This window comes from Neopsephotus bourkii, unplaced genomic scaffold (assembly GCF_033783945.1).
Source record: "Neopsephotus bourkii isolate Nb327-2 ecotype Australia unplaced genomic scaffold, CSIRO-AGI_Nbou_v1 NB_1376, whole genome shotgun sequence".
NCBI classification, from domain to species: domain Eukaryota; kingdom Metazoa; phylum Chordata; class Aves; order Psittaciformes; family Psittacidae; genus Neopsephotus; species Neopsephotus bourkii.
The window spans coordinates 2,940,706-2,953,885 of NW_026901855.1; the positions used below are offsets into that span (position 1 = coordinate 2,940,706).

Sequence of the window (13,180 nt, forward strand, 5' to 3'; positions counted from 1 at the left end):
AAATTCCTGCCATATATTCACACTGGAATTAGTAAAAACCAGTGTGATGTTAAAATCATACCAACCCTTTAGGATCCCACAGCACAGGTGTCAGCACAAACTCGCGCCCCACAGTGTTAGCAAATATAATCAAAGATACTCTTGTATGACAACAAGAAAGCATGATTTAATGGTGTTTAGCAAGTATTATTAGCTCAGTAGCCTTATTAACCATTAGCTCAAAAGCCATGCTTAGCCAGTGTGGAGTTATCCCCTTCTGTGTGAGACCCCCTCCCCACTACCCACCCTCCCCCCGTGCTAATTGTCTTTGAACATCTACCTTTTCTTCGTGCCTTGCTGCAGGGAGACAAGGCTTCTCTCAAGGGGTGACGATGAAGGCTCTCCCAGGGTAGCTGTTGTGCTGTTCTCACTAGGAAGACGATAGTACTAGCACAGAATGAAATATGGCAAGTGGAGTGACAGCAGCTGTGTCTGGAGTGGCCTCAGATCCTATAATTACATCTCCCTTTATTACCTCTGCTAATGGCCCTCCAGGATGACAGAAATGATAATAAATTAACAGATTATGAACTCCACTTGCCACAAATTATGTGACTTTTTTTTTTTTTAATTCTGTGAGCTCCCACTGCCAAACCACGGGAACAAAAAAAAAGAAAAAAAAGAAAAAAGACAAAAAATAAACCCCCTGAATGTCACATCAGCTATTGCAAATAAAGCAGCTCTTCTCAAACTGGCAAGGAGGGAAACATGCATGCAGCTCTGCTAGATAACAGAGGCTGTTCTTTTTGGGAGCCTAGGGTTAGCAGTGGAGCATTCATCACCTTTCACGATCACACCTGAGAAAAGCAGCAAGGAACAGATCACTAAGGACACTTTCTGGGTGCTGTGCCATCAAACAGCTTGGGAATGCAATAGGACTGGATTTTATCAATCCCTGGGAGCTGTAAGATGGTGCAGCAGTTGAATTTCACTAGAGGTTCTCCGGTCTTATAAACCTGTAGTAGCAAGCCTGTGTTTTTGGCCAGGTGAAATTAGCATTTACCTTTCCTGATGTTGAGATTCTTAGTGTGGAAGACTCCAGGTTGTATGGTCTTCCCTTGTCTGTGCTGACTGCAATGATATGGGCACAGTCCTCCAGCCCTTGCATTCTACATGTGTAAAACACTGGAGGAAAAGGGTCCCAATTCTGTCAGATGTTTCCAGTCAAGGCTTGGCACTGCAGCGCTCCCTCCTTCATGCCCTCCTGCTGGAGCTGGAGTCCTTGGCTACCTGGGAGTGCTTCTGGCAAGGGGCTTTCCCAGGTGGGTAGGGCAACTGCAGCTGGCTCTTCTGCTCTCCCTGGCACAGGACAAAGCATGGTCTTTCTTCTGCAGTTCCCACCTACCTTAACTGCCTCTGGGAAAGAGTGATTAACAGAGATACTACTGCGAGAGTTAAATACCTTTTCCTACTTTATTCTCTAGCAGATAAAGTGTCAGCCATGTCTGTCCTGGATCCTCTCACTCTATACTACATGACCGTTTCTCAATCTTTAACAAATTTCATTGGCAGAGTGCAGTGAGGCGACGGCGTAACCCCTTTTGTAATCCAGATGGGGAATGAAGATGCAGAAAGGCCACGTGACTGACCCAGAAACTGGACTTCAGGCAGCAGCATAAATGCTGGGCTGTTCTGTATGGTCAGAGCTAGGAGAAGGGTGACCAAAGGAGAGATTCCAGGTGCTGGAGAGTGACAGTGGCTGTGCACAGCACCATTCACCCTGTCTCAGGGCTAATCTTGTCAGTTCCTTTCTGCAGCAAGAAGATCTAGGGAGACAGAATCCCAAGCCTTTGAGCTGCGTCAGCCTACACTTGGACTTAGTCAGGAGGGCTACATTCAGGAGCAGTACATACCAGCTCCAAGAGGTAAGGGGCAGAACGACAAGGCAAAGGACAAGGCACCCCTGAAGTATTCACAGCCTGAGTAAGGTGTGGTATTCACCAGGTGCAGGACTACATGGAGCACTGGCTGTGCTGTACAAGGATCAGTCTTACAGCCATGGAGCTGGATTTGCGGCTCTTCTCCCTGGGAGCCTGGACTCCTCTTTAGCTGTTCCCTCTGGCTCTCCTCCCCAATGGTTTATTGATTCTTCCCTCCCACCCACTGCTCCCCTCAGACCTTGCACACACAACACGTGACAGCTGATTGGTATCTGTTAATTAATGTGGCCTGGGGCCTCTTTTCTATTCAGTGGCCTGATAAGGGAAATTGGATGTCCAAGGGCTGCCAGGCCATTATCACCCTTTGCTTCCCCTGGCAACACAAACACAAAACATGGCGTAGTGATAAATAAATACCACTAACCCACCCTTCTGCCTTCCCTTCCCCAGCTGAGATAGCGCAGATAGAAAAAAAAGAAGCCACAGTTGGTCAATATAGCAATCATCAGCTCTTTTGTTAATTGCCAACTTGATAACAAGAGAAATCAAATGATCATCATGGTGGCTGGCTATGAAGGCCCTGATGCGGGGCCAAGAACTGTGAGCAGGGAGGGCTGTGGGATGAAGGAGTCCTGCTGAGTCTAGCACACAGACAGTGGGGCTGGGAGGCTTCTGCACCGAGGCTAAAGAGCTCACAGGACTCTTGGTGAGCCCTGAGGCTCTCTCTGGGGAGAAAACTGGCAGGGGAGGTTGGTGGAGCATCTTCCCCCCCTCCTTCCACAGCTGAGGGGTGCCTGGTGCTCCCCTTCTCTCACAGCCCTGGGAATCTTTAGATACAAAGAGCTGCCAAAAACTGCAGTCCCTGCCTGTCAGTGGTGCGCAGGAGCTGCCTAGCTGCCTAGATGGGACCAACACACTGTGCTTGGCATCCCTGTCTGTAATGGCTATGACACAATGCCATCTCCCAGGATCTTTCATGGTCTGGCCTGCAAGGGTACCTGGTACATAGGATGTAACAGCTTGCTTTCCCACACACTTTTTTTCTTTACCCCTGAAGGCAGAGAGTGCCCCTGTGTTTTGGCCTCTCCACTTTCTCAAGTGGGCACTGGGGCTGTCAGGGTCTGTCTCGAGATTGTGCTTCCTCTGCCTGTACTTGAGAAGAAAGACTTGCTTCACTGCTGGGTGCTGATTCTGGTGCTGCCTGGTTTGGCTGTCATTAGGTCCTTGTATGGCACCATAAAGATATTTTCGACACTGGGCAAGGTTGTTGGCTGTGAGGTGCAGAAAGCTGATGGCATGGAGCTCAGGGAGTGATGAGGAATAGAAAAGGTTTCTGTTTATGCAAGTATTCAACTTTTGAATACATTTCAGTGCTCTGTTGTGGCAGGACCTTCTCTCACACTGACCAAATGAGAGATTGTGGTATGCTTGTAATTAAGGCCTTTGTCATTCCCTCCTATCCCATCAGAAGCCTCTGTCATTCCCTCCTATCCCATCGGAAGCCCTCTTTTCTGCCATGTGTAGCTGTTTTCTGCTCTTTGGTCAGCTGGGGCAGATTAACTAGGCTTCAGTACAAAACCACAGAGGAACAGTGAGCAGGATGATGCGGTACAAAATAGTTGCTGCTATAAAAGAAGCAGAGATGATTGAAAAGAGGTTGTCATTAACCTTGGGTTGCCATAAACAGTCAGATCATCAGGACTCTTGTGGGTGGGCATAGGAGCAAAGAGAAGAGTAAGGTCCAGGTGTGCTGATTGCCACAGAGACAGGGTCACTTTAATATTCTTTTAGAAATTATTTTTGACAGCAGCAGGAGAGTGCTTGGGATAAATCCCAGGGAAACCAAGGATCCCAGGCTCCTTGAGGCTCTGCTTCATACCCACTTGACTGTGTTTGTCCTTTGCCCTCTCAGGGTTCTCCAACCTCTCCCTTGGGGACCAGATGAGCCTCCTGCAGAGCGCTTGGATGGAAATCCTCATCCTGGGCATTGTGTACCGTTCCCTGCCATATGAAGACAAGCTTGTCTATGCTGAGGACTACATCATGGATGAAGAGCACTCTCGTCTGACGGGGCTGCTGGAGCTTTACCTGGCCATCCTACAGCTGGTGCGCCGCTACAAGAAGCTCAAGGTGGAAAAGGAGGAGTTTGTCACGCTCAAAGCTCTGGCCCTTGCCAACTCAGGTAAAGCCCTAGCCCAGTCACCGTTACAATCAGGGAGTCAAGGCCCACACTGTTATGTAGCCTGGGAGGTAACTAGAGACTATTGCCCAAGACTGTGTTCTGCCTGTGTCATGCAACATCCTCAAAGCTCTTCTCTGTCCACAGAGCAGGACCTAAGCTGGAGAGCAGGGAGAAATTAGGCTTGTTGCCACTAGAGCCTAAACTGTGCTCTGGCTCTGTATTAGAGAGTGGAATCAGGCAGGGATGGGGTGGCTTCTGGTTTCTGGCAGTAAAAGAAAGCCTGTGAAGCCCTTCTCCACTAGTGAGCTAATTCCAGTGCCATGAGTTCAGAAAAGGGGCTATAGGACGCCCCTGCATCCACTTCAGTAGTGTTCAGTTGGTCAGCTACAGCAAACAGGGAAACCTTGGTCCCAATTTTAAATCCCACAAAAAGCTGTGGGATTTGGGCTGCCCAGTCCTGTCTTAGAAATGTTCAGTGACCACAGACACTGAATCTCCCTTAAACTGGGAGACAGCGTGGATCGAGATGGTAGAGCGTAAGCCTATGTTGCCTGTTCTGTTTCCTCTTGTGAAGAGGATGAGAAAGCCCAGGGCTCTCCACCCAGTGCCCTCCATCTCAGTCTGGGGAGGGCTGCAGCTCTCAATCCAGCAGGCTGTAAAGGGAGACAAGAGGTGCTGGGTGCTGCACTGCTGTTGCACAAAGCCAGATAGCTATTTGCTCAGGACTCCCTTCCAAAAGGGAAACTGCTAAAGCTACTGTGTGACGAGGGCTCCCTCTACATCCCTTGAGTCTCACTGTCTCGCATCAGATCTTTCAAACTGCATCATGCAGGTCACAGAATTCACCCTTGCAGCCCAGCAGTGAATCCAGTATCTGTGTTGGCTAAAGCCTCCTTCCAGAAACACACCCCATGTGAAGCTGAAGGGATTAGAAGAGGGGGAATCTCCATCTTTCATGGTAGCTCACTCTAAGAATTAAAAGTTTTCTCAGTTAAAAAAAAAACCAAACAAAAAACCAAAAAACAAAACCACAGCAAAAAAAAATGATTCCTTGGCACCATATTTTTAATGTCACTTTGCCTGAGTTCACCTTCTAGATACCGGTCTTTGTTGAGCTGTGTGCTATGACCCCAGGTCTTCTTCCACCTGACTGCTTGACTCAATAAAGTTGCAGTTCCATAGACACATTCCTTGGCTATAGATACATTACTGCAAGCGTAAGCAAGTGGTCCAGAGTGCGTACAGCTGCCCTATCCCCACTGTTTTACACCATCCTGATCCTCTTTGCCTTCCATACATCTTAGCAGCAGCAATTGAAAAGAAAAAAGAAATTACTTGCAACTCATTGATAACAATGTTGAGTGGCGTCTGTTTCTTTTACTGACCCCGTGGATTTCCACTAGAAAACTCCTCCTTCAGGGATGATTCACCACTGATAGCGACTTTGAGATCTGTCATCTAGCCAGTTACTAATCAATTGAAATGTGCTTTATTGATATTGCATAGTGCTAATTTTTTAATGAGAATGCCCTGTGGTGCTAAGCCAAGTGCCTTATAAAAGCCTAAGTCTGTTATAGCTATGAAGTTAACTTTATCAACCAAACTTGTAATCTCATCAGAGAATGAAAACGTTTGTCTGACAAGACCTGTATTCCAAAGTATCATGTTGACTGGCAGTAGAATCACAGAATCATTCAGAATCATAGAATCACTGAAGTTGGAAAGACCCTTAAGATCATTGAGTCCATCCATTAACTTAGCACTGCCACGTCTGCCGCTAAATCATGTCCCTAAGTAAGTGCCACATCTGTGTGGCTTTTAAATGCCATCTTATAAGTCTTAATCGAAAGTCTGTCTTTTTTTTTTTTTTTCTTTATGTTGCCCTGGTTCACATCATGCTAGCATGGAAATCATCAGGTAGTACCTTGGAGAATACATGCATCATTAGAACTTTTCCAGTCATCTTGAATTGCTTGAAAATACCAAAACTTGTAAATCATTAATCTGCCCTATATGGGCCTCAGACAGCAAGTTCAGAACTCTTCAAGCCAAGTTATCTAGCTCTGCTGATTTCTGTGAAGTTTGTACCTAACAGATGTCTAAATCTTCTTGTATATAGGACAGACTAAGAAGTCTTAATCATTTTCGTACAGCATTGCTACATAATGCTACTTTTTTTCTAAATGGGACACACATCCTTACTGAGGATTTCTGTCTCCTTTGCACTACTGTTAAGAGTTTAATCATCTCCAGGTGAAAAGAGCCACCCTACAAATGGTCATTTTTCTTCTATTTCTTAAGTATTTATAAAACTTCTTTATTGTCCTTAGCCTTCCAGCCGTGGATTTTCCTCCAATGTCCTTCACTTCCCTCATCGATTTTCTATACTTCATAACTTCTGATCCATATGAATTGCTATCTAGTTCCCTTTTTCAGTTTCTCATATATTGCTTTTTTAGCTCTAATTGCTGCCTTCACTTTGCCACTGAACCAGGATGGGCAGATGGCCAAGGCTGGTCTCTCTCAATTGTGGGACGGTGGCTTGTGGTGATGCAATCAACTCTTGTTAAAGGATTTGCCTCCTGTCTGCCAGGAAGGTCACAGAATTAAACAGGGAGAAGGGCTCCTCAGAGAGGCTGAAGTGCTAAGGCGGTGGTTGTGACAGGATGACAGGGTAAGTGAGTGCCACACCAGGGCATTTATCTGGCCCATGCTATGGGCAGAGGCACTGCAGAACCTGAGCCTTGGTACTGTCATGTTCTTCACAGTGCAGTGGTAGCACTGTTCGCTGATGTTGCTCACTGTGCTTTCAGGATTAAACCCAGGGTAAGCCTTAAAGGACAGTTGGTATTGGGGGTGGAGAAACACTAAGCAAAGACAGACCCAGAACAACCAACATTTGTCAGGTAGAAGTAAAGTAGCCAAGGTAATGGTCAGAAGGCACAGGACAATGCATGTTCTCAACTGGATGAGAAAAGCCGTTCCGACTTGACTGGTTTCTCCTAGTGCATCTGTGTAGGAGTATAATCCACAAAAATCTTGCTTTGCTCCTGCTTTGTTATTTGTATTGAAACATATGAAAGTAAAGCACAAGATCTCATCTTTCACATAATTAAAGCCTCTCACAAACACACACATAAGGGAGCTAGAACAGAGCAAGTGTATTTTTCTAAGGTAGCTGTCACATTCAGCCTTCACATTCTTTTAATATAAATTATTTTTCTTACCATGTTTTTGACATGGAGTACACTTGCAGAGCCTGCATGTATGTGCTTGCATGCAAACAGCTGTTTCCTAGAACAGTAGGAATGGAATGCAGACTACCTCTCGGCCAGGCCTCTGCTCCCTTGGGTCAGAGACACAGTTTAAAGCTGATCACTTACATTAGCCCCTGTGCTGCCTAGACCTACTTTCTGTCTTGCCTCTTATATAAATTCCTGAATTTCCCTTACCCCTGCTGGGTGTAATTGCTCATACTTCTAGGGACCTTCCTCTCTTCCATGCAGCCCTGTGTGTATTGACCCTTTGTTTCTAGTGATTAAAACAAATGAAAACAGAAGTGGGAGCTTACTTGCTCTTTGCTAGAGGAGAAGCTGACAATAGGCTGACCTTGCCAGAGCTGTGGCTGATCTCTGAGTCCTCCATGTAATGCACCAAGGACACACCTGCTGGGACAGGCAAGGATCATTCAGATGACCTCTGTCTTTAGTAAGTGCAGTTTAGAGAGCTGAGAAATGAATTGTTAATGCCCAGAGAAGCAGGCAAGTCCCAACAATATGATCACTCATTTTTTGACAGAGTGGGGGTGCTATATAAACTGTTACCCTTCAGAGCCAGCGGCCCCTTCCTAGGCATTCCTAGGTCCTCTTTCTTCATGAAAAAAATTGATCAACCTGTGTACTGAAGAGCCCTCCAGGTTAGCATACAGCACATATTCATTTAAGGAAATCCCATACTGGCCAAACCTTATTTCCCTTCCCCCCCCCCCCATGTATTTAAATTCTGAGATGGTGTGAACAAGATCTGGATCTAGCAAGGGGATATGTACCAAATTCTGTACTAACAGGTCCTGCAACATCCTGGCTTCTCCTGCTATGGCCAGAAGCTGCAAGAAAAGTCAGGTGAGGAGGCAGTGAGCCTTGTCCATCTCACACCTGCCCTGTATCCCATGTCAGGAGTGTTGGAGAGGGGCTCCTGACATGAAGCCTGACTTTTAGGCTAGCTGACCCTCAGGGATATGGTTGGGCAACCTCCCTCCACCTCAGTGCTCCACCAGCTGTAAAAATTCATAGCTATTGATTTCGTAATTAACAGTTTATCAATGCCATCGACACCAGCTCACTGGTGAATTGCAGGGAAATTAATCCTGCACTGTTATTTTATTTTTTGCAGTCAGCTGCCGATTCTGAGCAAAGAGGGGGGAAGGGGGGCAGGCTTTGATCTTTATTATCTTTATTTCCCCAATTACTCTCCTGTTTACATCTAGTTATGTAGTGCTGTTAAGTCTCCTCACCTTACAGAAGTCAGGTGGCAGGAGGGCACAGTTCTGGGAGTCTCTTTGCTGTACAGCCACATCAGTACCCAAAACCAGAGCACCCACTTGGACCTGAAGCTTGGTTCATTGCCCGGTGCTTCTAGCACCACTGGCATCTGCAAACTCTGATAGACTGTGATTACTTTTTCGCTCACCTGGAAGGCCATTAAACAGAAAGGCTGGAGGATATTTCTCTCCAAGCTCCAGCTCTTGATACTTCCAGTCTCAAAAATTATCTTTGCAACTTTGCAGGAAAACAGGTCCCACTCACTTCTGGATGATGCACGGATATTTTCCAGAGGTGCTACCTGGCTGGGAGAAGTTGCCAGACTGACTTGGCAACATGCTTCTCCCTCCCTACATTTCAGAATCGAGCTCTCTGGCTAGCTCAGGCCACTGTGACGACCTGCTCTGAGCTTCTTTGCCTGATCTCTTGGATGCAAAAAGCAGCAAGAACAATCCTTTCTTAGTAGACTTCTTGGAAATACAACCCTTTAATATACTCTAATTAGTGCATTCTTTCTAAACAGCTTCTTAAACAGCTTTCTTGCTAGACATAATATTTTCCCAGCTGTTGTAATACTTTCTAAATTGTGCATGATAAATAGCATTTACCGTACATGTATGAAATTCACAGTATTTGCGTTGCACTCTCCATAGAGATGACAGTATTCTCTAGAGAGATTTTGATGCTTTGGCCAGCCTTCCTCCCCTTCACTGCTGCCACACTGAGGAGCCCATGTCCTCACATTTGTGTTGTGTGTGTGGCTGAGCCAGAGCACTGCTGCATTGCAAAGTCCAAGCTGCTGTGGCAGACAGTGCACGTGCATGCATGCTTGCCGTGGTGGCCCTTTGCTGCTGCCTTTGGATTCATTGTCCCATGGCAGCAAACTTGATCAGTGGGTTCAGTATCAATTAAAAGTCTCTGAACAATGATGACAAGGCAATAGTGTCTCCAGCTCTGTCAGGGTTGTAAGAAAGAAGCAAGTATCAGCAAGATGAAAAGGAAGAAAAGCTTCAGTGACAGTTAGGTTCTCTAATGTAGCCTCTGATCTTTGGTGCTGCCCTGTTACTCTGACTTACCTATGAATTTAGCAGCCTGTGTTCAGCTTGGGTTTCCCAGTTCAAACCCAGACTGGGTCACCTTTGCCTCAGCGACACACTAAGGACCTGTGCTAGCCTTGCAAACCCTGCTTGCCCCTCCAGCAGCTTGGAAAAATCTAACTGGCAGCCTAAGGGAAGGGGCCTTGCAAGACGTGTGGGTTTCCTTCAGTGAAGCAGGAAGCTCCCTGAGCAGCTGCTGGCAGTCTTTGAAAACAGCGGCATATGCACAGAGGTGGGGCTGGCAACACCCCTGGGCACACTGGTTGTGACCTACTGGGGCTTTTCTGTCTTGCTGACACCCTGAGCAGCTGCACGGCAATTAGGCCGTTTAGACAGATGAAGCGCTATAGCAGTGTTAATTATTCTTAATGAGATTGCTCCCAAGAGGCAGTGCAGCAGCTGCTGCCCCTTGCAGGGTGACTCTCCCCATAAGGAGCATGGAGGGCAAGTGAATGTGCAAGTCACAAAGGCCCCTGGCTGACCCCTGCACAGCTTTGGGGTAGCTGGCAAACTCGGCAGCACGCAGGGCACAATGTGTCACCTACCCCAGCAGCCTTACTGTCCCTGCACTGCTGCAGCCAACTCGTTGGGCTGATGTCAAACATCACTGCAGCAGCACCAACACCTGTCAGCAAGGTGCATTTTTTTTCCGCTTAAGAAACAAAACAGAACAAAACACACACACACCCAAAAAACCCTCAAACAAACAACAACAATAAAAAATCCCACCACCCCAAACCCAAACCAAACCAACAGAAAAGAAAGAGAAGGAAAGAAAGCATCTTTAGCTCCAGGACCATAAAGGGTTTCCTTTATCGTTCCTCATGCCTGACTTGTCTCTTTGCTGTCTTTTCTTCCACGCCCCAGATTCCATGCACATAGAGGACATGGATGCTGTGCAGAAACTCCAGGACCTTCTCCATGAAGCCCTGCAGGACTACGAGCTGAGTCAGCGCAACGAGGAGCCCAGGCGAGCAGGCAAGCTGCTCCTGACCTTGCCCCTCCTGCGGCAGACAGCCGCCAAAGCTGTGCAGCACTTCTACAGCATCAAACTTCAGGGCAAGGTTCCCATGCATAAACTCTTCCTAGAAATGTTAGAGGCAAAGGTCTGACAGCCCCAGCGCCAGCTGACAGTGGCCGGGGAACAAACAACTAGAAACAAAGATGCAGACAACGGAGCAATCCAAACAGCAGCAGCAGTCACCGCCGGCTTTTATCTCCAGTCATTTATTATGGAAGAATTATTTAATGTCTATCTGCCGGCGTGACTGCAGAATCTCATGTACAGGAGGGGGAAACTTTTAATCAGTCACCCGTTTCTCTTTTTTTTGTTTGTTTTCTCTGTGGAAAGTACCAGAATATGCTCTTGCACTTGTTGAGGCGGTCATCGGGGCTCAGTCCCACTGAGCTGTGATGCTCTCAGCACTGTCCAGGCCGCCTGCTCCCCAGCTCCCTCCACCTGTGCTTGAGGGGGAGTGGGAACAGAAGCAGGAAGAGAGGAAGAATAGAGTCAATATAAACATTATCTGCTGGTGTTGTGAGGGGTCGGATAGAAAGGGAAGCAGCCAGGGTCCTTCTTTTTGTCACCTTTCTGGCTCTTACATACAGCAGATGCTCCTTTGGAGAAGAGCACTGCTGGAACTCTGCTGATCAAAACAGCTGCTCCCAGGCCACCCCTCTAGCAACAGCTAACACTTGTACATACAGGCCCCACTTCTTACCGGGAAAGATGCTCCTAACTGTGTAAGATATTCTGCGACCTTGTACAGTGTGTCATTATGCCTGGCTAGTCCCTCCCATGTACAATCCCTGCAGGCCCCTGAAGAGGTAGGATATATGTCCCTGAGAGAATGCAAGTCTGCTTTCCCAAATGGCAAGGAAAAAAGAGTCCTATATGATGCCTCAGAGCTGGATTGACTTGATAATCTCTGCATCCTCTCCTATGTGGTGCTAACTCCAATTCTTCCACACTTTTCACCGTATAGTGTGTCAAACCTGCCTCTTCAGCTCAGCCGAGTGCCATTTCCCACTTCTTCCTTGTGGCAGAGAACACAAGGCTTTGTCTGCATGGTTACTGCCCAAGTATAAATGCACCCCAAAACAGAGCTTTCCTAGACCTCATTAAAGTGATAGCTTTTTGCCTTCCCAGAGACTTAGGCTTATTGCCAAATGCTAGTTAGGAATCAAGGGCACTGCTTTTTTGAGGAGGCAGCTCTTGAGTCTGAGAGATTGCTTTTTTTTTGTGGCAGCCTATGGAAATAAATTAGAGGATGGCATGAAACCCCTGATATCCCAACTACTGTCTTCCCCTGCCTCATCCCATTATCCTCAACAGCAGCAAAAGAGCTAGCATAGATAATACCTGGGCCTAGTGAGAGGTTTTCTCGTTGATGGGAAAGCAAATACTTGACTTTAAGGTGGTAGGAGAAGTGGGGGAATGTTTATTTACCTGTCTCATGTAACCAGGTTCCTGCTGTCTCCAAGCCTGGTTTAGATCTGCTGCAATCCCAGTAGCCAGAGGGGAATGTGGGTGACTGCAAAACTGGCTGTTGGCATTCTCTAAGATTTTTTCTAGGTCACTTTAGTTTTGACCCAGCCTGAGCTGATGAAACCTGAACGTATTGTCTGTTTTGCGGTCACTGGCATCGCAGTACCGGTGAGAAAAAGCCCTGTGATATACATTTGAGACATCACTAGCTTACTGCCTCTGTTCCCCTCAAGCTTTCCTAGCTAGCCCAGAAGAAAGATGGTGTGGCAGAGGAGTAGCTTGCCCCTGGCAGGAAGCCCTCCAAAGCAGGGTTGAGGTGTGTGATCAGGGAGGCACTGGGTGCTTGTTCTCTTCTAGAGAACAGTCCCTTCCAGTAGGGCTGTCAGTGCTGCAGAACAACACTCAGGCTAGCTCAGATGAGGGGCGATATCTGATGCAGACCTTTCAGCTCTTGTAGCTTGGTGCTTGAGTTGGTTCAGTTCCATCTCCTTCGAGTTTTCCTACACTACACAATTGTAGCTACTTCTATTCAATTTGTACTCACTTGTTGAAGGAATTCAGGCTTGCTTCAGCCACATTAGTAAACTAACAGAGACCTAAGGAGCAGAAGGCAGGTGGGAGGTGGGTCTGCTTCCATGATCACAGCAGTAGCAATTATACAGTTCCCTTATGCTTTGAACAGATACTTGTGCTTCCCTCCCCAGCTGCCTCTGCGAGGGAGCTGGTGAGAAAATGAGAGGCTTTTGGTTGCCTGTATCCATCTGTGACTGAAAGGGACCAAAACAAAATGCACACCACCACTAGAGAGCCAGCTCGCCATGTGCTGCACTCCGGCAACAATTCTGGCTCTGGCAGAAATGCTCTCACAAATGTGCCGGGTTGCACTATCACCTGTAAGTTTGACTCATTTGACCACTGTTGCTTCCCTGCCAAGTCCTACCCAGCTCGCCATC

General features: G+C 47.1%; 1 protein-coding gene across 9 annotated transcripts in view; it reads left to right on the forward strand.

Moving 5' to 3' along the window:
- ESRRB (estrogen related receptor beta) overlaps nt 1–12,150 on the forward strand; it is a 135,432-nt gene extending 123,282 nt beyond the window's left edge. For all 9 annotated transcript variants that reach the window (XM_061367435.1, XM_061367438.1, XM_061367441.1 and 6 more), the window contains 2 exons: nt 3,832–4,101; nt 10,607–12,150. In XM_061367435.1, the coding sequence (XP_061223419.1) occupies nt 3,832–4,101; nt 10,607–10,851 (515 nt within the window). In that variant the 3' untranslated portion in view covers nt 10,852–12,150. The remainder of the gene's footprint in view (nt 1–3,831; nt 4,102–10,606) is intronic.
- The last annotated feature ends 1,030 nt before the right edge of the window (nt 12,151–13,180 follow it).